The sequence below is a fragment of the Acomys minous genome (genome assembly GCF_964271855.1).
Source record: "Acomys minous genome assembly, chromosome: 9".
Lineage (NCBI taxonomy): Eukaryota > Metazoa > Chordata > Mammalia > Rodentia > Muridae > Acomys > Acomys minous.
The window spans coordinates 52,970,526-52,995,570 of NC_140490.1; the positions used below are offsets into that span (position 1 = coordinate 52,970,526).

The following is a 25,045-nucleotide window of genomic DNA, read 5'->3' on the forward strand; positions in this document are numbered from 1 at the left end:
GGGGTGGAACAGGAGATGAGGAGTCCATGGGGCAGATAGACTCAAATGGCATTCCAAAGAAAAGCCCAGAAGGAAAAAGAGGTCACAGTGTGTCGCGCCCTCCCACCGGCAGGAACGACGAAGACACCAGGATCCTTCTCAATTGTACTTTATTGGGAGCGCCCTTGAAGCTGAAGCGAAAGACCCCGAATGCCTGAGAGCACGCCGTTTAAATACTGTCTGCACGTGGGGTGTCAAAGTCTCATTGGTTACATTTGGTTGCCTCATTAGCATGCCCCATTAGCATGCCCGAAGTCGAGAGGGCTGTGTTGGAGTGCTTCATTTGCATACCCCTGTTCGGGAGGGGTGCATTGAGAGGGCTTATGTCTGCGCTTGTGCGGGAGCGTTAACGATTGCTGCCAAGTGGTAATGGTCGCCGCCATTATCGGGTGTGGCTACACCTTACAACAGTGCTCTCTTTTGGTTATTATATTAAATTTTCTTGTCTTATTACATTGGTTCCAGAGACAGATGGAAAGAATGGTATCTTAATCTGTTCTATATTGCTATAGCTGAATATCTGAGACTGAATGAGAGAGAGGGGGGCAGGGGGAAGTTTAAGTAATAGGTTGAGTTGGGGTCATGGTTCTGAAAGTCCAAGATCTGGTGGCTGTCCCTGCTCAGCTTCTGGAAGAAAGGCAGAGGGGAGGTAGGTGTGAGCAAGGAGAAAAGGGAGTGGAAGTCCTACAAAGACTAGCTCTTTCCACTGAGAGAAAATGGGGGCAGAACCTTGTGACACCCATTACTGGCCCTATCCCCTTTGTCACTGTCATGCTGGGCATGGGGCTGCGGGGAAATGGGTTAGAACGCCTCCCTGCAGAGGGAGCAGAAGCACCTATAGCTTCAGTCACAGCACTAGAGCCAAGCAGAGAACTTTCAGGAAGACAGCTTCTCGACTCGCCATGCCTTTGGAGCTTGTCATCGCGAAGAATGCCACGTAAGAGAAGTGAAACCTCTTAGTTTTAAAGAACTAGCCTGAGCCAGGCGGAAGGGGAGCTTCCTGGGCAGCCATCTTGTTTTATGTGGGTGTGAAGTGAAAACCATCACTTCCTGCAGAGAGCAGAAACAGGAGGAGCGCACTGAGCCCAGTGGGCTGAGGTGACCTTTGAGAATATGGCTCCCTTAGCTGGACCACTGCAGCTCTGGGAGACTCGGGCCAAAATGTGCCTCAGAGTCTGCGATTGCTGTTTTGAGGTGAGTGAACAAACAGTCATGCTGAGTGATGTAGCTGAACTTAAGACTAGAAGCACTCAAAAATGGCCCCTTCTTGCTGGGCATGGAGCTCAAGGGAAGAGCACTGCCAAGCTTGTACAAGGCCCTAGGTTCAAAGTACCAGAAAAAAAAAATATGTGTTACATATGTGTATATGTACATGTATTTGTTATATGTGTATATAATATATACATGCATATATTATAAATGCAAGTGAGTATATATGTATGCACTGTGTGTGTGTATGTGTGTGTGTGTGTGTGTGTGTGTGTGTGTAATTTCCTTATTGAAGGGTTAAAGATATGGCTCAGTGGGAGAGTTGCCTAGCATACAGAAAGCCCAGGATTTGATCATCAGCATCACAAAACAGATCAAGACATTTCATCCCCAGAGCCTGAGAGGTCTGCCTTTACCGCCCCCCCCCCCCGGACCCATGGTCATGATGGTGTAAAGCATGGAACATGGGCATGCACATAGTCTTGAGGGCCCATCAGCCTGAGCCATGCTCTGTGCTGACCTCTCCCTGTCAGGTGAGCGGTCCTGACCACAGACACCAGCAGTACCTGTAAGATCTTCTGATGTTCACTCCATTTTGCCTGGAATTTTCGGAGAGCTCCCTCTGTGGTGTATGGGAAGTCTGGGTTGGTGCGCATCTTCATCTTTCAGTGTTGACGCCATTATGTGGTCAGGCAGTGTAACTTGGTGTGACTTCTATATAACACCCACCACTCCCCACTCCCTACACCCTACACTCCCCCCTCCCCCAAAAAGAAAAAAAAATACTGTCTGCCCTGAAAAGTAGTGGTTTGGCATAGTGAAAGTTTTTTAAGCATCCATTTTCCAGATGGTTCACTTTGTTAAATTAAAAAAAAAAAAAGGTAAAATAAAGCTAAACTGTGTGGAATGGCCTCTGACTAGTGCAGCTTACTAGACTTTTTAATTCCATCTTATGGAATTTTATGATAAAATATCAGCAGGCTCATAAGGAAGGCTGTTTTAAGGTCCGTAATCTTTCTAACCATAACAAAAGGGGTGGTAAATATATTGTACAAGAGTGCGATGGAAAAATGTACTAAAGTATTTCCATAAATCAAACATAGCGCCTTGGCATTGGCTAGAAAGCATCAACTTTAGCAAATTAGAACCAGATGATTTTAAAATAGAAACTTACATAACTTGATGGTGTGATTTTTTTCCCCCAGCATAAGTTTATCTTCATAAAGTCACCTTGGCTGCTCCTATAATAGGTATTTAAGAAGTAAGGGCACTGTCTGCGTATTGTTCATCTCAGTGGCCCCCACGGTGCCTACTGTTCTATCGAGCAATTAGGTTTGGCAGAGGAGAGAATGAAATCTCAGCAGCTATTAACAAGGACAAAATAATCAGCTAGGAAATGTGGTGCTGACATCTAAACGGACTTGCAGGTGCACAAACCCCAGCTCTCCAGAACCTAACTCAATCTGTGTCGTGCTTTCCCTTTCATTGCTAAAGCTGTGTCCCAGTCAGCCAATGGACCTGTGATACCACTCTCTAAAGTGCTGTCACCCTGCAGTTTCCTAATACCCGATCCTCCTTTCTGTTCTGCCACCTCAGTGGCCACTTCTCCCTCTCTTCGTTATACAATGTTAGAATGTATCTGGTGCCTCAAGGCTAAGCTAGGAATCCATTGTGGTGCACTGACTGATTATTTTTTATCTTAAGGCTTCTATGGAGAGGACACATGGAGTGTGCATGAATGGGGAGATGCCCAGGTTCTCTGGTAGGGGGTTAATGAACACAGTGCAATGGAAAGAAGCCAGATTCACATTGGATTAGAGGAAAATATTTCTGTTACCTGGCTTAGTTAGGTGGCTGTGGCTGTGATAAGACACCATGAACAAAAGCAACTTGGGGAGCAGAGAGTTTACTTCAGCTTAAAGTTCCACATCCAAGTCCGTCATTGGCAGAAGTCAAAGCAAGAACTCGAGGCAGGAACCTGGAGGCAGGAACCTGGAGGCAGGAACCTGGAGGCAGGAACCTGGAGGCAGGGATTGAAGCAAAAGCCACTGAAGAGTGTTGCTTACTGGCTTGCTCTTCCTGGCTTGCTCAGCCTGGGTTCTTATACAACTCAGGACATCCTGCCCAGGGATGGTACTCCAGTACCATTGAGCTGTGCTCTGGTCAATCGTTAATCAAAAAAATGCCCCCACGGATGTGCTCTCAGGCAAATCTTGCGGAGGAACTTTCTCTATTAAGATTCCCTCCTCCCAGTATGTCTAGGTTTGTAGCATGTTCACAAAACCCAAGCAGCATGTTACAACCTTACGAGTTAGACGGTCTTAGAGCAGACTTCAGGCAAGATTAGGACTCTTTCTGTTCTTTTGCTGTCCGTGCCTCTGCTCCCTTTTGCTTGTAAACTCATCCTTTCTCCCTATAAACACTCATTACAGAGGAAAAGGTATTCACCATTAAGCATAGTTTATAGTATTTGATCTAAGGATGGAGCGGTCATCCTTTCATGGTGCATATACAAAATCTCAAAGATTGACTCATGTGCCAAGTTCTCTGATAAATCACTGTGGATGAGCAGTAAAGCCTCTGCTTGGCCAGGCCTGTTCGTCATAGGAACATATACTAGTGGCAGTTCATGCTGTAACTTCTGGGGGTATAGATTTGACTTTGGACAATGATTATGTGCACGAAGTACGATCAGGGTGAAGGTTTGAGGTCTAGGCAACTGAGACAATGGTAGTGTCAAAACAAGACTAGCTTTAAGTAAACAAGGCTCACTTGTGAGAATTCAATATTTGTGCTGTTCTGAGGAACAGAACTGCTGCTGGTGGCAGGAGTGGTGGTGGTGTGTGTGTCGGTCAGCATGGTAACCAAACACCTGAGATAATTAACTTAAAAAACAAATGTTTTCTGGGGCTCAGAGCTTTGAGGTTTTCCATCTCTAGTCAGTCAGCCTCGTGCTTTGGAGCCTGTGACAAGGAAGCTTATTGTGGTGGGAATATGTGACCTAGGCAATCACTCACTTCAGAGCTGGGTACCGAACACGGAAGGAAGAGACTAGTATCCCACAATCCCTTTCCAGTAATCTTACTCCTTCCTGATGTGGTCTATTTCCTAAAGACTCCTCTGCCTTCCAATAGCCCAGTCATTCTCAATCTTCTTAGTGCTGTGGCCCTTTAATACAGTTCCTTATGTTGTGCTGACCCCAACCATAAAATTTCTTTGTTGCTACTTTACGTTGTAATTTTACCACTGGTATAAATTGTAATGCAAATATCTAACATGCAGGTTAGCCGATATGTGACCCCAAGGGAGCCGTGACCCACAGGTTGGGAAGTTCCTGTCTGAAGCACAACAGTATGGATGAAGGGGAGATGGGTAAAGACAGAGACAGGCAGGCAGAGACAGGTGGGGGAGTATAGCCGTGTTTTAAGGAACGGCTCGCAGTTCAAAATAGGCAGTGTAGGCTGGTAGACTAGAGACTCAAGAAAGACCTGCCAAGCTGGGGAAGCAGCTAAGCCTGAGGTCGATGTCGTAGGCAGGAGTTTGTCTTCCTCAACCTGCTTTCTGCTAAAGCCTCCAACTGCTCAGACGAGGACCACCTGCGTGATAACGAGTCAGCTGCTTTATGCATTGGCTACTGATGTTAACGTTAACCGTTAACCTCATCTATGTAATTATCTTCATATCAGCATCTGGTATGCTAATATTCTTAAATACCTGGAAAAATGGCCTAGCCAGGTTGACATATAGAATTAATCACAACATGTGTGCACAGAGACCTTGTGAGATGTCCCTGGAATATGTGGACATAGTAGAAAACGAGTTTGTGACTCAGAGCCTAAATCAGGAAATCTGATTATTATCGGTTTAGAAGCAAGAGCATAGGAGAAGGGGGCAGATGCAGAAGGCAAAAGTACCTGAGGACAGAGCCTCAGGGAATGCCTGCCTGAAAAGAAAACAAGAAAGGATTGGGCAGAAGTGGGAGAGAATAGGAGGGCTTGCTGTCTACTTGGAAACCATTAGGAGCATCTAGCTCAAGCAGACTGCTCATCTGGCCCAGGGAGAGGTAAAGGTTTTAACAAATGGAGAAGAGCCTCCAGCTTCAGCAGTAGAGAAGTTGGTGGTTCTCAGCAGAGCACGGCCCATCATCAAATGTACCATGCAGGACTCACATTGGGCTGTATGCTAGACAGAGCCACAGTGAGCCAGGGGCAGAAATTAAGAATGTGTTCGTTCTCAATTCTCTGAAACTCTGACAGTAGTTCTTACAAGAGCCATTTTACATGGGCTGAAATGATTCTCCATCACTGTCGTGGGTATAAGCTTGCGTTTCACAAGCCTTTCCCATCTCCTTGTTCTAGAAGTGTAAACATTAGTGCTGCACTGAGTGTTTCTGCCTAGGATGCTTGCTGACAGCCAGGAGGCAGAGGTATGGGGCTACAGTTAGGAGGCTAGCATGTAAGACCCTTTGCTCTCTGGCTACAGAGATTGGTGGGCACTGGGAAAAGGTCCATAACTGAAGACTTGAGGGTGTATTTAGACTGCCACAAATATAAATGTACAAGATTCTAGAACTTTTACATAGCACACTTGGCCCCCAAACCCCCATTGGATTGGCCCAACGTTGTGTCTTTTTCATTTCTCCCACGAGCCCTCTGAAAGGTGAATGAATCTGCTCATGAGTGAATGAATCTCACCCTATGGGAGCCATTGCAATCTAGGATGGACAAGGAGCTGTGAGGCTGTATGCAGGGGTGAAGACCTGGATTTAACCAGGGCATGAAAGGCAGATAGAGAGCTGAGTCCCTCAGTGGACTTGAATCATCCCTCAATATAGTGGGTTCTACATTCTCCATTCACTCAACTGTGGAACTGAAAATTCTTGACGGGAAAACTGCATGTCTCTTGAATATGTGCAGATGTTTTTGCTTGTTATTAGCCCCTATATCACCCATTTACATAGCATTTACATTGCATTGAGCGGTCCAGAGAAGAGTTAATGCATACAGGAAGAAGTGCATTTTTCATACAAGAGATTTGAGCACCTGTGTGTTCTGGTAACCGTATGAGGTCCTGCCACAGATACTGAAAAACAGATGACTATGTAGGGTGACTTGGGGATGACAAATTAAGAGTTGTGGCTTCTGCCACCAAAGGTCAGCAGAGGCCCAGGTTACTTCTAGACACTACTTTCTGCCCTTCCTAAGACCAGAAGCTCAAATTTAGGGCATGAGTCATGGGAACTGCCAGGCACCAAAGTTTGAGGAAGCCCTTGTAACGCCCACTTGTCTACATCTTCAGTGATGAAACCACCGAGTGCCAAGGCTTCAGCAAATTGAGGGATCTCATCCTGCATAAACCTCAGCGGCACACATGAGTAAGAGCAGCTGGGGCCTGCTCGTTAGCACAGCCTCCTCCAGCTTTTCCTATAAAGAAGGGAGCTGCCCCTTGTTTCTCAGCTTCTGTGGGCAAAAAGGAATGCGCCTGCCATCTACACTCCACTGGGCAAGGAGAGGGTGGACCCTGGTGCCTCTGCCATTGCCTAAGCTCTGGGCTCCGCCTGGCAGGCATCTTTCTAGCAGACAGAACAAGAAGTTGCTGAGAGCTGGAGCACTCTGCTTTTTAAAAATGAACCAAACTCTTCAAACACTAGGCTGGACCTGGGCACAGCATGCTGTGCCTCCACGCCCCCCACATTCTTCTCCTCCTGCCCCCTCCACCAGGCCCTGCGTGGCAGGGATTCCTTCTTCTGGCTCAGCAGCAGCAGCTGGCAAAGAATGGGGCAGGACAAAGAGGTCTGTGGATGTTTTCTGCTGATGCGAGGACACAGGAAAGGCTTTCTCTGAGGCGCTGCTGGAATGAGGGATGCACCTCCAACCTATAAAGAAATAGCGAATCCAGCGGGATTTCAACCCACGCCTCCCCGTATTGCCCCACCGCCACTGGCGTCTGGAGTTACTCTAGATACTAGATGCTGAAAGTGGCTGTCAACAGCCACTGTGCCGTGGAAATGGCAAAGCGCTTGAGTACAGAATATCCAGCCCTACCCTGGAGCCAGGGCCCAGAGTACATAGTTTGTTCAGTTTACTCCACCAACACAGGCGTTGGGCAGGTGACACAGGACGATTCCTGGGGCTCTCTGACCAGTCTAAAACAGTGAGATCCATGTCCTGTTAAGAGAATCTGTCTCAAGTTATAAGATAGACAGAGGCAGAGGAGGTTGAGTAGCAGTTATCTGTCCTATGGACATGAGTGCATGGTTCTTGTTAAGAGAATAGTTCCCCGCACCATTTTGGGTGGCTTACAACTGCCTATAACTCCAGCTTCCAGCTGTGTAGGGGTGGGAGGGATCCAGTGCCCTCTTCTGGGAGCACTCATCCATGTAGCAAATATATACATACTAAATAAAAATAAAAATAAGCCTTGAAAGCTAAGGTAGATGGTTCCCAGAGGTGACACACAGGATTGTCCTCTGTCTTCTGCATATATCCATATACACACATGCATGAACACAAACAAAGCACACATACCCACATGCATACACAGGTAAATAATTTAATTTAAAAAATGGAAGAGTGTTTAAAGGAAGTGCTTTGCAAGCGTGACACTGTATGAAGGATTAGCAAGGGACAGAAACAAGTGTGCTTGTCTTTATCACTTAAAAGATGTTCTGTAGCGTTGTTGTTACGTTGGGCAGTGCTGGAAAGCAAAACTGCTCCATCCAATCATGGGCTTCCTGTTTACTTGGTATTGGCAGATCACCTTGGCCTTGGTAAAAATCTGTAATCTAAAGTTTCTACCTACCCGCAGAAGGGGTTTCCGTGGCAGTTTTATGTAACAAGTTGGACAAAGTAAAACTTGCAAGAACAGAACACGTTGAAACAAGAGAAAACACCCATGCATCCTTGCCAGGCAGCCTGCACTGTTTCGTCTTTAAGCTCCTTCCGTCTGGTGAGCACTATACCTTGGTCCGTCCAGGTACCTATAGACTATAGCAATGGGAACCTTTTGCATATTTATGGAACCAATAAATGTGCATGTTTATTGTGTATGTCTGTATTTTTTTTTCCTTATGACTTCATCCCTCAGTTAAGTCTCTCCCTGTTTTCAAAGAAAGAAAATACTAAGTGCTGACTGGAGGCCCACAATTGCTTGTCATATTTCACTGGGGTTGAGTGAATTCACTTAGTGTGTAATTTCAGCTGTCAACCTTCCTTAGTTCTTTGGGAAGAGAAAGGGTGGTAATTAAGTATTCCCAAGTTAACAGCATTAAACCTCGAAACTTCACAGTTGCACAGGTTTTCAGTGTGAAGTCCAGATGCTGCCCACAGTCACTCCACTTACAACGGTGTGCCCAGGGACTACCACTGCCTTCTCGGGACAGAAGCTACGGGTGGGAGAGGTGGTGGATTTTTTTTTTTAAGAAGACTATACAGTGTCACATGGTGAAAGGTTGGCTGCATGTAAGACTCTACGAACTCGTTCCTGTGAGCAGTTTGTTCTATTATGCCGTGCAGTAAGAGATATCATTGTCAACTCGTGTAATTCAGAACCCCGCCCAGCCCCAGGTGGCTTGTCCTTGAGTTAGAGAGAAACCGGGTCTAAAGGAAGCCAGGGATCACGAACCAACAAGCCTTTTAAATATATGCTACCCTCATCTGAGTCAAACGTTAAAGAAGTAGCTCCTTACCAACCCCTTCAGGAAGTGTCATTTACTCCTGGTTCACTGCTGCTAATAGGCTGTGTTGGTGGGATGGGTTGGGTAGCCCTTATCCCACGACCAATGTGCTAAGCCACAATACGTTAAAGCGGTTGGTAGCGGTGAGGGAGCTGTTGAATTCAACATGTAGAGAGACGAAAGTCAAACAGTCATGGCTGTTTCCTAAGGGAAGTAGGATTTGAGAAGATATGATCTTGGCCATTGATGGTGGAAGACACAGAAAGGATGGGGAGCCTGGAATGAGAGAGTGTGTAGGCAACAGTGAATTTTCCAGGAAAAATTTTCTGACAGAGATGGGCTGCAAGCTTGAGCAAAGTGAGAGTTAGGTAAGCAGAGGATGTAAAGGACAATGAAAATTGAAATGGGCCGTGTGTGTGTGTGTGTGTGTGTGTGTGTGTGTGTGTGTGTGTGTGTACTGCTTGATAGTACCACCTTCTGCTTCTCAGGTATGCCTAGTCCTCCCTCCACTAACCTGTAGACTTACCCTTAAAGAAATATCAACAGGGCTCAGGTAAAGGTGCTGTGAGAAAGCCCAGTGGGCACTGTAGCTCTGTGGTTAAGGCCACACCAAGTCAGGAAGAATGCTTGAGTTTCTACTGCAAACCTGTCACTCATCTACCTACCCTGTAACTCTCTGTGAACTATACAACTTTCCAAAGTTTCCATGTTGTGGCATAGGAACCAAGAACACTACACTCCTGGGTTTGGTACAGAAGACAGATGCTAAGTGAGCCAATGGCTAAACATCTGCTTCGAAGCCCAGCACTCATGAGAGCTCTGGTCAACTGTCACTGGACTGAAAGAGAAAACTCTCAGTGGCTTGCCTTTGGCAGGTTCTATAGACTTGACATAGAATGGAATAATGGTATAAATAATATTTTTAGAAGATGGTTTGTTATATACAGATCTTTATTTTTCCTTTTTACTTTTTTATTTTTTTCACTTTTTTTTATTAATTTATTCTTGTTACATCTCAATGGTTATCCCATCCCTTGTATCCTCCCATTCTTCCCTCCCTCCCATTTTCCCCTTATTCCCCTCCCCTATGACAGTTCCTGAGGGGGATTTCCTCCCCCTGTATATGCTCATAGGGTATCAAGTCTCTTCTTGGTAACCTGCTGTCCTTCCTCTGAGTGCCACCAGGTCTCCCTCCAGGGGACATGGTCAAATGTGAGGCACCAGAGTACGTGAGAAAGTCATATCCCACTCTCCACTCAACTGTGGAGAATGTTCTGACCATTGGCTAGATCTGGGTAGGGGTTTAAAGTTTGCCACCTGTATTGTCCTTGGCTGGTGAAGCACAGATCTTTAAAAGTGATATCAAACTAGAAATGGTAATGTGCGGCCCTAGTGTGCCTCTGCTTAGGACATCGCCTACTCTCTCAGCTTCTGGGTTGTTTCTGATCTGGAAGGATCCAAACTCAAAGCCAGAATGATCAAGTACTATTTTCAAACATAAGTAGCACATTTTCTGCGGAGAATCAGATCATGCTGTTTTATTTGTTGTGTCTATTTTATTCTTGTGGGATTTGTTGTTGTTTTGACGGGGAGGAGGAGATCTCAGCTCACCAACGCTGATCTTCAAGTCATTAAGTGCTCCTGGGTGAGCTGGGATTATAGACATGTGCTAGCATGCTTGGCTATTGTATCAGTTTTTTTTGTTTGTTTGTTTGTTTTGTTTTGTTTTTTGTTTTTTTGGGAAATATGTTCTTTAGCTTTGCAGTATTTACCAACTCAGGAGCAACCACTCAGCCCAACCTTTGCAGTTCCACAGACAGTATGTAAATGAGCAGGGTTGGCTGTGTGCCAAAAAACTTTACGTATAGACACAGAAATTTGAATTGCACGTAATTTTCACATCTCTCACAATGTTATTCTTCAGCCTCCTCCCAAGCCATTTAGAAATGTAAATGCTATTCTTAGCTCACAGAGACAGAACTGACAGCAGGCTGGCGTTGGTTCTGAAAAGGTGCATCCTGTGCCTATTCTAATAAATGTGAAGTGGAGGATGTTCTCAGACGCAAGGTCTTTTTGTTTTGTTTTGGTTTGGTTTTTTCCTATTCCTTTCCCAGGCACTATGCCGAACTGAGAAGCAAACAGGCGTTCTCTGAATTATTTCCTTATACGTCTGGCAGTGAGTGACTTAAGCATACTACAAGGTATAAAGAGACAGAGAGATCAACCAGCCAACATGCTTCTTCCTGAACCCACTCAAGGCTGGAGAAACAGAGTGTCAGTACCCCAGCAGTACCCAAACATGACAACCGTGCTTTAAGAGGTCTGTGTTCCAAGCACAATGGGGGCACAGTCAGGGGAAGGAGGGATCTGTTCTGAAAGGACGAGGTGGGCAGGGTGGGGGCTGTGGTCAAGCACACACAAAGGCTTTAGTGTGTTAGGCTAGGCCCAATGACAAACAGCTAGCTAGAGCATTCTCTGCAGGGAGACCCCCCCCCCTCTGTGCAAAGCCAGGAAGGTTTAAGCCTGTTCTGTGGAGGAGGAAACTGAAGTGGGGAAGGGTGAAGTTCTCACTATAGTCCACACCGAAGTGTCCCAAGTCCAGTACCTAAGCCATCAACATATCACTAAGAGATTGTGGAACACAATCTTAATGTCATCCGCTCCATCCTCTAGGAAGTAAATAAGTAGTAATGCTGAAAATGGAGACACAGAGGGATTTCAAGTAAGGAAACTCAAATGAGATCAGTAGCATGCAGACTCAGGAGAGTGGCTGAACATACACGTGACTGCCGCAGGTAGGGCCACACCCAGAGGGCCCAATCCCTCTGGATGTCAGCTTAGTCCTCTCCGTGAGGCCATTGACTAGATGATTTCCCAAGCAGTTCTCTTGCTCACTCACAGGCTCTAGTTCTAAGACCCTGGCTCTTGCCTGAGCCATGGGCAGTGCCAGCATTTGCTTCCTTTCTTCTATGTTTCTACCAATGTCCAATGGCTACTCATAAAATCTCCCATGTGGCACTGGGTGCCATTCCCCTGACTCCTAAAAGCACCAAGGTCTAACCAGGCATGACTTTTGCTAAAGAGACAGCTACTAAAAAAAAAAATGCTGCTGAGTGCAAGGTGAGGCCTGAGCCCCAGGCTCCTTGCCCATTCTGGGATGGTACCAGTCCATAGGCTTCCTGCATGATTTAATTATATAATCCAGTTTTAACATTCTTTTCACCTCCACTATCTCAGGCAATAGATACCGAAAGGGCTGTTTCTTTATTCCCTGAGAGAATTTGTGTTTCTATAAAGCGTTTGAAGGGAAGATGACCAGAAGACAGGTACAATTACCTGTGTTACTTAAGCTGAGCTGCAATCGCAGCATAATATTTTAAAAGAGAGAATAGGGAAATCAATTGTTTTCTCCTCAAAATGATCTAATGGCTTCCTATCAGGTGAGGGAAACCCTTAGCTCCCCACCACCACCTCTGCTCATGTTCTCCCGTGTCCTGTGTACTCGCCCCAGCCACTGATTGTGGTTCCTAACACACAGAGCTCATGCCTCCTGCAGTGCTGCTCATGTGTCACCTCCGTCTGGAATGCTCTCTGCTCAGATCTGGGAGTGGCTACATCCCACGTGCTATTCAGATTTTAACTATCACCTCCTTCAGGGAGCTTCCCTTTTGGCTCCACTGAAAGGAAGACACCCACTCGCCCTCCACACAGACACTGGTCTGTTTTCCTCTAGAAATTTCCACTACTTAATATTCTCTTCATAGCATTTGTCACTTCAATTTGTAGCATATATTCCCTCAATTATTTTCCTCCATGAGGGACAGCAACTTTGTCTAGGCTACTTCCATCTCCTCCCTCTTAGACATGTACCTGGCCCATGATAGGTACTCGAATGAGACTTGTTCACTAGGAAACTGCTACTTACAAAAAGATGCAAATGAAGGAGGCTGGAGAGATGGCTCAGTGGTGAAGCCATCTCCTGCTTCTCCAGAAGACCTTAGTTTGATTCCTGGCAACCACATGGCAGCTCACAAACCATTTCTGATGCCAGTCCTAGGGGATCCAATGCCCTGTTCTGGCCTCCATGGGCACCAGGCATGCACTTGGTTTACAGGCATACATACAGGCCAAATACTTACACACATTAAATAAAATATAAAAATTAAGGCAAATGGAGGGTTAATTTCTCTACCCATTTGTGAGTGCCTCCAATACTCATAACAAAGGGCAACTTAACATCAGCAATGGCTTCCATTAACATAACAACTAAATATTTAATCCACAGCACTAATTACATATACATGTATATATCCACTAAAACTTACAATGATATTAAAATAATAATACTAGGGGCAAACATTGATTTCTATGGATATTGTTTCACTTAATCCTCACTGTAACCCCAGCAGGTGTGTACTATTATGTTCTCTATTTTATACTTTAAGAGACTAAAATTGCAATGGTAAGGTTGCAATGTGGAGATTGCAAAACAAGAGGATCACCTGATAGAATCACGCCCTCGAGCTGAGAACGCAATGTCACAGATGCCTAGCACCCGCTTCGGCACACTGTTTTGCAATGTCCAGGTTAGCCTGGCTTGTATTCTCATCAAAGGACAATTTAGCCTGGCTGCTAAAGAAGCCAAAGGAATTCCATCTCCATCTCCTGCGGCCCAGGACACCTCCTCCAGAGAGAAAGACCTTTGACTCAGTGCCTCCCCAGGCCCCCATGGACACAGGACACACTGCAAACACATCTCACTACTGTGAGTCTGCAGGGCTCCCAGGACAATTCCCCAACCACAGTGAGCTTCGTGTCTAATCTGTATTCAAAAGACCTTGCAAAGTGCACAGGTTCAATTCTACTGTGAGGCCAAGGAGCAAAAGCCAGGGCCTGGAAGAGGCCTGATGAGGGATAACAATTTCACCAAGGCTTCTGGGGCAATCCTGTAAAAAGGCAAACATGGTCTCAACTATAAATATAAACCCTACACTCAGAAACCACTTTTGTGGGGGCATCTGCTCTCCTGTGCTTTTTGTTTAAATAATCCCCCCCCCAAGTTTTAATCCATTTGAGAATTTAGAGAGGGAGGCTGGAGGCAAAACTGATTCTGGTCCAGCTTAGGTGATTTTTTTTTCCAGTCATGCAGTCTGGCTGGAATGCATCCCAACTATGGGATAGTCACTGAATGCTCTAAGTCTGGGGGGCCCAAGGAAAAAGAACTTCTGCATTCTCCAGAGTGATTCTCTTTCTCTATAGAAATCTCAAAATGGAACCGCTATACAAATCATGCTCCATGCTTTTGCCAGAGACAATCTGTCCTCCTTAAACAGGCTTACCAAACAGTAGGGTTCTCCCCGGATAATAAGTGTGAGGGGGTTAATGGGTCATTTTGGGGAGAGAGGTCAGATGGAAAAGGCTCCAGTGTTCAGAGCTGGATCTGGCAATGCCAACAGTCAACACACAGAGTTCGGGAGGGACAGAGATGATGTGTAGGGTGTGTCCTATAGGACCTGCTTGGTGTCCCATCTAACCATTATCGCCAACGTCTGCCAATGTCTCTTAATGTGTCTGACACGCTTATCTTCTCTAAGGTACTAGTTAGGTGGTCCTGGAAAGCCTGGTGCTTGTGGGTTCCTTTTCACTGAGGGAGAAGTGTTTTCCAGCTCCTAAGCAGGCTGATTTTGCAGTGCTTTGAACACTGGAGAGTGAGAGAAAGAGAGAGAAAAGCAAACAGCCACAGAAAAGGGAAGGCAAAGAGAAAGGACAGAGAAAGAGAGTTATCAGCAGGGGTGGTTAGTGAAAAAGGGGTGGGGGTGGGGGCTGGAGACAGAAAACCTTTTGTTTCCGCAGTTCGTTTCATGTAGAGACCGTAAGGTGAATGGCTTTGAAATGGGTTTATGAACTAGTTGCTAGGTCACAGGAAGCACGGTCGTCAGACTGCTTTGTGAATTTCGATTCTTTAAATTTTAGGTTAATCTCAAAGGGAATGTATCTGCTTTGTCTGATTTCCATTTCTTTCCTCTTTAAATTTTTATTTCGTGGGGTGGTTTGGGCCGACTCCCCATTTTCTGTTTTCTCCTCCGCCCTTTTGATAATGTGAAAAGAAATGATCATATTACACGCTCTTTGTCGGAGTGTCTCAGAAGTTGGAGGTGGGCGGGTTGGAGGCGGTACCTTCCGATCACCAGCCAATGGTGGTGAAGTATGCAAATGAGGTGTGCGTTCTGTGGGTCTTGGTCTAAGCTGTGCGCTCAGAGACTCCGCAGTGCACCCGGAGGCGAGCTTCTCAGTTCCATCCAGCCCTGTGCTCAATGGAGAGACTGACACTGCAGTACCTCACTGTGTGACGAGATAGGACCAGGGCTCACCTGACTACCGCCGAGATGAAATATAAGGTAAGGGTGCCTTTCACACAAGGTGTCCTGAGAAGCTGGAGACAGCTGTGCCTGCGGGTTCCCACCCTGAAACTATGCAGGGCTCCCTTGTGTGTCTGGTCTCGCTGAGCTGCGTCTGATCTTGTTTCCAGGGTTCCCTAGGGTTTACCCCGCTTGCGCTTTCAGATCTACTAGTTCTTAGTACAATGATCTGAAAGTTGCTGAGGGTAGCTGAAGGCAGTGGAGGAAAGTTAGCAGAAGCAGTGGTCACAGGAGATCAGAGAGTGTCTAACCCGCATCGCAGCAGGCACGTAGCTGCTCTCTGACCAAAGGCAGCCCCAGGGAGCCCTAGAACTCCTGAGTCTCTGGCGGTCTTTAAAAGCACCTTTTTAGATTTGCCTTAAGCACTTTATCTGGGAAGCTGTCTGCTCTAGGCACTTTTGGTAGAAGCAAATGAAAAACTCAGACACTATCACAGGGTGATGACGGAGAATTCCTACATCCGTAGATAGTTTGGTTTTATGAATAAATGAGTGTTAGTCATTTCTGGATAACACTTTATTGGGGTTTGAATGGGTCTGAAAGTATGACGGCTCTGGCTGGCTTATTTTCCCTGACGCTTACAGAATGCCGTGCTCATATTTTGGCAGCATTATTTTCCATTGCATTTTGCGCCACGGTTTCTGGGGTTACTCTTGGCAAAATGATTCTGACTGGCTCAGCACATCCCGCCTAAGGAGGCAGTTTCCAAGGGACTTGCCCCAGTAGCAGTTCGCAGTAACTTGGCCATGTTTATTTATTACTCCTTTTTATTTTAATAGACACGAGCCCTCGACATTTAAAAGACAGTGTTATTACAAAATTTTATTTGGTAAGGTAGCTTAACAGATCTTCTTAACTGACCTAGCAAGGGGCTAACTTCTTTTCCTCTGAGGTATGTAACCTCTGGCCCTTCCCTTTGGGTAGAAGGCTGCAAACAGTTGCTGTAAGCTAACAGCCACTGGTGAACATCCATCTTTGGTTCAAGTGTCTGTAAATCTTGTTCAAAAGCTGTGAACCAAAACACGAGTTCCTGAGAAAGTTCCAGCAGTCTGAAGAACCAGGTATCCGTTATCACCCCACTGTCAGCTTTCCATTTTCCATATGAGGGGGGGGGAGGGAGCAGGGGGAGGGAGGGAGCAGGGGGGGCATGCAGACAAAAGGATGGCTCCAGGATTCTGTCAGAAAAGCAGCTACTTACCTGGCAGGAGCAGGTTCTTTTTAGAATGTTTCTCTCCATTGCTACGTCTCCTTGTTCACAACCTATGGGGCTACATGGTATATATAGCCTAGAAAGACTGTGTTTTCTCCCTTCCTCCCTGTTGTTGAATCAGGACTGTATTATAGAGTAAAGGAAAAGGCTTTCATCCATCTGGTCCTGGAGCATTAAATGGCTTAATGTGAACTTCGAGTGCTGCAGTCTAGAAAGTGGCAAAGTCTAATGTCACTTTGATTCAGTGACCTCATCATGTTTAGCTTTGCTCTTTATGGAAAGAAAAATGTCATGGCGACTGCAGGTGAGAAACGTCACTGCGGAAAGCTTTCCACTTAGATGGCTCTGCCCAGAGCTGAACACATTGCCAAGCGATGGAAATACATGGTGGTGGTGGTGGTGATGGTTGTTTGTTGTTTTGTTGTTGTTGTTATTTATATGTAACATCACTAGCAAAAATGCTGAGCTCCCCAAGTAAACAAGCAACACATAGGCACCATGGGTTAACCCCAGCAGAAGTGAGCCGGTTTCTTTCTGTCATAAACTCTATTAGTTAATGAAAGGTAACTGTTGTTCAGGGGAGAATTAGTCATGTTTTGTAGGAGATGCTAAAGTAGAGGCAGGATGAGCAGAGTTACAAGACTGCCATAGTTACCTCTTCCCGCAGCTCTAGGGCACATTCATTTTCAGAGGTAGCAATTGTGGTGTACACAGGCTAAGTGATTTTTCCAGTACACCAGCTGAGGAGCACAGTTACAAATGATCTCAGTCAAATACTCATGATTTAAACACTACCAAGAGGGAAAAAAAACACTGAAACAGAAATCATCTGTAACTCCCTAAAACACCCCTCTCACCGGTAATGTTCTGGTCCCAGAAAGCTCAGAACCTTTTTATCCCAAGTTTGCCGTCAGGAGAGTCTTCTTTTATTTGGTTTCAGTGGTAACTCCACAAAGTGAAACACAAAGTCGGCATTTATTTGTTTAATTTGAGCTACTTAAGTAGTAAACCCAGATAATTATTAGATTGTAAAGCCCAGGAGTCTGGAATTACCTCTTAAACACTATGTTGCGCCATAAACTATAAATTTAGCATGGGCTTAAAAATGGATCATTGTGAGATTTGTAAGTCAGGCTTGAAGGGTCTCTCTCTCTCTCTCTCTCTTGTTAGTAACCAGATGATCTTGTTTAGCTACTTCAGAGTTCATAACTAGGGAACAATCAACTTACACTCATTTTGCCCTCAAAATACACAGCTCCAGGCGGCCAGCAATTATTTACAATTATGAGGGCTGTGGAATGCAAGCTATTGCTTTAGGTAGATCTTTCTGCTGAGTGCACATCTCGCCTGCTTTTATTTTACTTAGGTTTCCATTTGTTCATGGCGTAAGTGCTTAGTGTCGCACTTCTCTTAGCAGAGTCTGTCTGTGTGATAGTAAATGGTAAAAGCTTCCTTTGTTAAGCTTCGACATAAAGAAGCCAGGATTAGTGGTGCACGCCTTTAATTGGAGAACTTCAGGAGGCAGAGGCAGGTGGATCCCTATGAGTTCCAGGCCAGCCAGGGCTACATAATGAGACCTCCTCGCCTCAAAGGCGGTGACATGACAAAACGTTCTGCGTAAAAGCCCTTTAATGTATGACGTGTGCTCTTCATGCCTCTGTGGCCTTGGCTTGCTTGTCCAATAGGCTATCCAGCTGATGCCCTGAAGGTGGGTATTGCCCTTTTTTCCTGAAGCTGAGAGACCAGTTCCAATGCCTTGTCTTTTTAACAGGAGCCCTAAGGGCCCTGCCCACATCGTGTGGGCTGGGAATGAGGCCCCGCCCACTTCATGCCCAGCCTGGAAGGCAGTCAGCAAGTGCAACACTTGTGTCTATAGTCAAAGTCTAATCTGTCTTCTACTCAATATAAAGAAAAAAAATCACTCTTAAATGTTTTGACTTTAAGACCAAAGCATGGTAGAGCATGGAAATACAGTTAAAACAAACAAACAAACAAACAAAACAACAACAAACCAAACCTACAGTCTGGAATTCAGATTCTTGTGGTCCAGCTGAATGGGACCACGTAATTCAAGGAAAAGAAAAACCTACAACAAAAAGCTTCTGGGAAGGAACTTTGAAAATATCTTTATTTTTCCAAAGCTGTCTTATGGGAGAAGTTATAACAGGTCTTTGGTTTAGCTAATATGGCCATTTATGGCATACACACATACCAGTCCCCTCTTTGCTTTAATGTTTTGGCCTTAAAATCATTCTCAATAAATTGTTGTGGTGTTCAAGTCACATTTAGGAGCCTTCCACCCCCACCTCCTTTTAAAATGCTGTCTGCAGTCTGTGAATTTAAAATCACCAGAAGGTGTTTTGAAAAACATAGCTCCATTATTTATGGTTCTATATTTACTTAGGAAACCCAGTTCAGATCTAAAGGACTTACCTGCCCAGATGAGCCTTTGTCAAAATGCAGGTGTCCTGATAATAGCAAGTTTAGCATGTTGTACAGCGCCCGCTGAGTCTTTCATCGTCTCCTTCTGGTTGGACCACACATCATTTCTGAGCTCAGAACCTCACAAGTGCCTTCCTGTGCCCTCCACCCCCAGTCTCCAACAAAATAAAAAAACAAAACTAGACAAACCTGCCTCGACACCTTTCAAAGCCTTGGAAGATTTGTTTCTCCTTTGTGTCTTTATGACAGCATCACATCTTGTCTTTGTCAAATGAACAGTCCTATGTGTCTCTCCTACCAGATACTTGTGGGGTTCGCTGCCACTGAATCACCCACATGGACACAACACCCTAGTGTACCCCAGTGCACACCCTCTACCCCTCGCCTCGGCTGCTCCTTGGACTCTGTGTGGGGGTTCCCGCACCTTTCCTAGGCATGTGACTGCAAGCCTATCAATTTCCACTACTACAGTCTCCACATCTATCCACACCATAAAGCAATCAAAGCCTAAACCTTTGTCTCTTCCAATCACTGAAACAGACCTTACATTTTTCACCTCTGCCCTATACTGTTAGCACTGCCTTACTTATTAACTTCTTCCAACTAAACCACTATCTAATTATACCTGCAGTAGACTCGGCTCTGAGGAAGCCACATTGAATGCAAGAGGCTCATCCTTTACTGATAGAAAGGGGCAGATCGACAGACAAGTGCTTGTCGAAAGCATAATATAGTCTCTGTCAGCCTTGAACGGGCAGGAACTTGGCTTTCTATACTCTTATAATAGAAACAAGATGGAGTGTGGAAAAAGACATTTCTATTGCTTGTGACTTAAGACAAATTAAACTCCCAGAACCTCAGGTTTACCTGCAAAATTGAGACAGTATTAACCAATTTATAATATTATTCTAAAGTCTAGGCTAATGTATAAAGTTCTTTTTCTGGATCCTGGCGCCCAGGAAGTGGACAATGAATGCTAGCTGGCCCATCTCTCCTCGTAGAACATATATTCAGTAGATATTGAAAGGCTGGGGTGGGGTTCATGGCAATATTATGACAGCATCATATCTTGCTTTTTCCTAAATTAAGCTGGTGGAGTATTATTGAATGTACCATGAGTAGGTGTGTACATGGTGAGACCCAGCAGCATGCCTGTAGCACGCAGCCCCCACATGCCAGTGCCAGCTAGGCTGGGCTTCTTCATTGTTACTGACAAAGCTTGAAATTCCTGAAATTACCGGACCTTCCTCTTAATGGACACTCAGCATATATATTCAGTGGTGAATTATAGAGAACACCTATGCCAACAGCTTTTTACAAGGGTTGCAGTGTTCCATGACACATTCAAAAAAGGTATGCTTACTTTTGCTCCTGTCTGACGTTATAATCTCAGCTACTACGTTAGACCCTTATCTTACTAGGTGGCTGCAAGAAAATAATATATGAAAGTCATCAGTTCCCAGCGCATGGTAGGCATCTGATAACTGACAGCTATTTGTGTCATTATATGATATAGAATTTCACATAGATAGATAGACACACACACAAATCCATGAATAGTGATGGGCTAGTGGAGTAGTTTGTCACAGCTAAGGTGCGATCAGGGCCACTGGCCATGGAGAAATCTGTGTACCTAGGCAGATATGTAGCTATATTGAGATATTAACATTACGTGGTAGAAGATTTAAGGGGGAAGCATCCTCTACAGCTGTTTCTCTTGGGATGGAAGATGGCTCAGGGGCTAGAAGCACTCTCTTTGCAAACATGAGGACCTGCATGCAGATTCCCCAGCAATACACAGACACACACACACACACACACACACACACACACACACACACACACTGTGACTGCTTGCACCTAGAACCCCATGTTAAAGGGGGCATGGCTACCTGAGGATGGTTCGTGCTTGCTGCCAAGTAGCCTAGCTTTAAAAGTCGTGAGCTCCAAGTTCAATGAGAAACCCTCTCTCAGGGAATGAGACAGAGATTGACAGCGGGACGCCCCGTGTCTTCTTTCAACCACACTACATGCATTTCCACCACACATGCACACATACATACCACATATGTACCTCCACAGGGGCTGGGGGAGACTTTTTGCCTCTACCAAAAGGTCAGTGAGGAAAAGAAAATGCCATTTCTTTACAGAGGTGCAATCCATGGAAAGTGAGTTGGGGTAAGTTATGTGAGAAGTTCGTGATCCCCTCTTTCTTACCCTGCCGCAGACCCAGTGACGTGAATGTAGTGTAAGAGGTACCTATTTTTAGATCATTTCAGGGTTAGAAAGCAGGAGACAAATTGATTTGGAATGCTAGCCCCTAGGACCAGGGCACTCTGCTCAGAAACGTATAGACTTTAATTACCAGGCCTCTCTGCCAAGACAAATGTAACAGGGCCCCTGGGAACAAATACAATATTTCCAACGTAAAATGCCAGCGCTGCTGGTTTCCTAGGCAATAGCTGACTGCAAGGAGCATGGGCATGGAAAAAGACAAAAATCCCCAAAGCCCTGTTTAGACTTCGTCAACAACACCCCCTCCGTGTTATTTACTTTGAACATTCCAGGCATCTCCCTGCGGTAGCTCTTGCTGGCTAATGAGGGCTCTGCATGCCAAGGAAGCTGCAGTCTGATGCCAGGACTCTTCCTGAAGGATTTGCACTGTAAGATAAGTGGTCTTGTAGGAGACCTTTTCCACCCCTAACTGGAAATGCTGACTCTTCTAGAGGGTACTTTTAGTGGACAGTGTAACCTGGGTGACTTGAGGGAGGTCCCATCATCTATCGGCAATGCAACTGGTACTCTACAGAGTTTGCTTACTGATGGGGTGTGACAGCGGTTTGTCGTGGCTGAGGTGAGGACTTGGGACAGCTGATTATGAAGATATTAAAATTGTCAGCGGAAGGGCTGGGGACGTGGCTTGGTCAGGAAAGCGCTTGGTAGGCGAGCATGAAAATCCAGGTTTGAGTCCTAGCCTGCAAACACAAGAGGATCCCTGCAGCTCTGCTGGCCAGACAAGCTACCTTCTGAGCACACATGCACTGGCACACACACGTGTAAACACAAATGAACAACTAACTACACACATGCACACAAAATTGTCACAGCAATGCTTTGCTCCTTTGCCTGGGCTTTGCCCTATCTACTAAATTCTATGTATCTTTCAAGGTGGGGGAAGGGGAGCAGTAAGTTGGAAGATGTTATGTTTCTCGACAAATCTTGGTGTTGCAAAGTTGAATTCCTCCTGATATTTCTAATATGTCAAGGTAATAGGTATAAATTACAATTTTTAAAAAAAAGGTTCCTTGTGTGAAGTGCTGACGTTTGCTCTCACCAGAAACCAGGATGGAACAACCATGGATGTATAAAAAACACAAGCCCTGCCGACCACAAAAAATTCTTGTTGCCCCCTTTGGAGATCAGTTTTAATTCTGTATTTATTCTTACGGGGAACAGGGAGGGGACGAGGTTCATCTGTGAAGCTCAGCGGAAAGTGGCAATGATCAACACACATGAACCGCTCAGATTGGACCCATGTCTCCTCCCCCCCTTGCTGAAGTGCTGTGTGTGTTCCGCAGTGTGATGTGTCCTGTGTACCTGTCCTCATTTTTTTTTTTTTTTTTTTTTGTGCTAGGTAGAAGTTCTCTGCTGACTCCTGCATTTTAACTAAGCTCGTTGATAGTAGTTGTTGGTTTTGTTGTGCCTAATTTAGCTTAGCACCCATATGCAATTTGGCTTAAACTCATCTTGGCTGCCCTGTCCTCATGGCTCTGCTCCTTACCAGTAAAGGCAGGTCTGGGCTTCTCTAGCCGCTAAGGACCACCGCCTCCTAAACTAGCAGGAACATCCAACGCTATCATGCAGAAAGGGGAGACACACAGATGTATGCACATGTGGCCTTCCTAAAGACCATTGGTCAGTCTGTTAGCCATCGATGAACAGTGCTGCTGTTCCTGGTCACTTGGAACACAGCTTAGAGCTTGGCAGGAACATGGCCCCAGGACTAACACAGGCGGTAGAACCCAAGGCCTCAGCTTCCTGGGCTAGAACTCCAGTGTGGGCTATGAGTCTCAGTCCCACTCCAAGGCAAGCTCAGTATGATATGTGAATGGGACACAGAGACAGGAACAACAGAAAGACCAAGAGCTTTGTCTTCCTGACCCCATTCACTGTGAGGCTGCTTCCTACACAATATCCCAGAGGGCACGGAGGCCCTAGGAACATATCCTATTCCCTTATTAAAGGTCATCTTGTCAATCGAGAACATTTGTTTTCACAGGCTCATTCCTGTACCTCCTTTTCTCTTGAATCCTCAATTTAACTAATAGAGATCCCTTAGCAAGAAATATATTCAAGACTATCCTTTGTTTGGGGAGATAATTTGTATATATATATTTTTTTCCAAAGACCTATCCACATTTCATAAACCAAATGGGACATATGGTCTGACAATGGGAAGGATATTTGAAACTGAGGAACTGTCTTGGAAAGTTCAGGAACACATGGCCACTCTTACAGACGGTCAACATGAGCTGCCCAGAGAGCAATCAGCTGCCCAAGGCTCTGTCCCATTCCCCTTATGGCAGCATTTTGCAGGGGCATATAAGAGCATTTTTTTTAAAGGGGGAATTTGGCTGGGTTCTTCATAAAGAGTCAAAAGTAACATCTAGCCATAAATAATGTGCTATTTTCTATCTTCGCGCAGGAATAGGCATCTTTGGAAATGAAAGGTAGCTCATTTTGAGTCGTGCCCTTGTTTGGCCCACCTGAGTCGGGGATTGTGTTTCCATTGTTCTCACTTTAAACCTGGTCAGGCAGCTCCTGGCCTCATAGCCTGCAGCATCTCTAGCCATCCGCCCACCTTTCTTATTAAGATCTTAATTACAGATGCAACTTAGTTCATGGCCGAAGGGGAAGACTTTCCTCCTCTGAACTGTGCCTGCTTTGGTGTGGCGGGCATAGTCACGATGAGCTCACTCCTGGTTTGTGTTCTTTATTTCCTGGAGGAGCTGTTCTTGTGCAGGGAGGAGGACCGTGGTCAGGCATAGTGCACCAGTCGCTGCCCCATCCCACCTCACAGAGCATCTTTCTCCTGGAGGAATCAGAGTGCTTTGCGTATGTAACTTCATGAGCTCTCATAATACTTCCAAGCAGGACCTGTTTATTCGCCCATCTTCGCGGCTGGGGAAACAGAGGCCGTTGTCATTAGTCTTAAGCACAAGGATTGGAGACTAGACTTTCCTAATGAAGCTTAGCGGGCATTTCTCTAGCCAATGGAAGGCTGGTTTGTACATCCAGCAGCATCCCAGGTCTAGATTCCAGGAAGGCAGACATGTACACACACATTCTAACAATGAAAACTATCTCTGAACATTGAATGTACATTGGCTGGACAAGGATCTCCTCCACTCTAAGCTACCGTTCCATCCCTTCGGTTCCCTTCTGCTTAAAAACAATGGCCTCGTTGTCTTTATGTGATGGAAGCACAGAACTCCGCTCTTGGCAGTGTTTGCCGTCATGTAACCATGACTGGAGTTGAACTTAACAGATCTTAACCCCAAACTAACTTCCTCCTTATAGGATTAGCCCTCATTTGTTCATGACAGTAACACAAAATACTTAGACGCATAAGATTTCCTGAAGGCCCAAGTGTGAAGCCTCCACGCCATCTCCATGACAACCAGTTCTCCCAAGTCTGGATCCCTCCCTGAGTATCTATGGAGTGTCGGAGTGTGTGTCTAGACTTCAGTGTCACAGCACCCTGATTGTTCTCTGTAACAAACTGAAATGCTATATCTTCGCAGAGCTTTGTGACCGCTGCTCGTTGGCAGCGCTGACAGTGTATGAGTGGACACACCTCTTAGCCAAGGGTGTGTATCCAAGCTTTAAAACTCTTTGAAGAGAGCTCACGGGTTGCATAGATAATAGCAACAAGGCAACAAACCCCAGATCAAGTGACTTTGGGTGAACGGGTTCATGTTCATGTGGGCATGTGTATGTGTCGGGTTCATGTTCATGTGGGCATGTGTATGTGTCGGGTTCATGTTCATG

At 45.5% G+C, this 25,045-nt stretch overlaps 1 protein-coding gene across 2 annotated transcripts in view; it reads left to right on the plus strand.

Annotated features, from left to right (window-relative positions):
- NEDD9 (neural precursor cell expressed, developmentally down-regulated 9) overlaps positions 1–25,045 on the plus strand; it is a 179,126-nt gene that overhangs the window by 113,855 nt on the left and 40,226 nt on the right. The window contains exon 1 of one of the 2 annotated variants that reach the window (XM_084794864.1): positions 15,162–15,321. The exons of the other annotated variant lie outside the window; for it this stretch is intronic. Within the exon in view, the coding sequence (XP_084650990.1) occupies positions 15,310–15,321 (12 nt within the window). The 5' untranslated portion in view covers positions 15,162–15,309. Of the gene's footprint in view, positions 1–15,161; positions 15,322–25,045 lie in introns of those variants that run through there. 2 annotated transcript variants of the gene reach the window in all.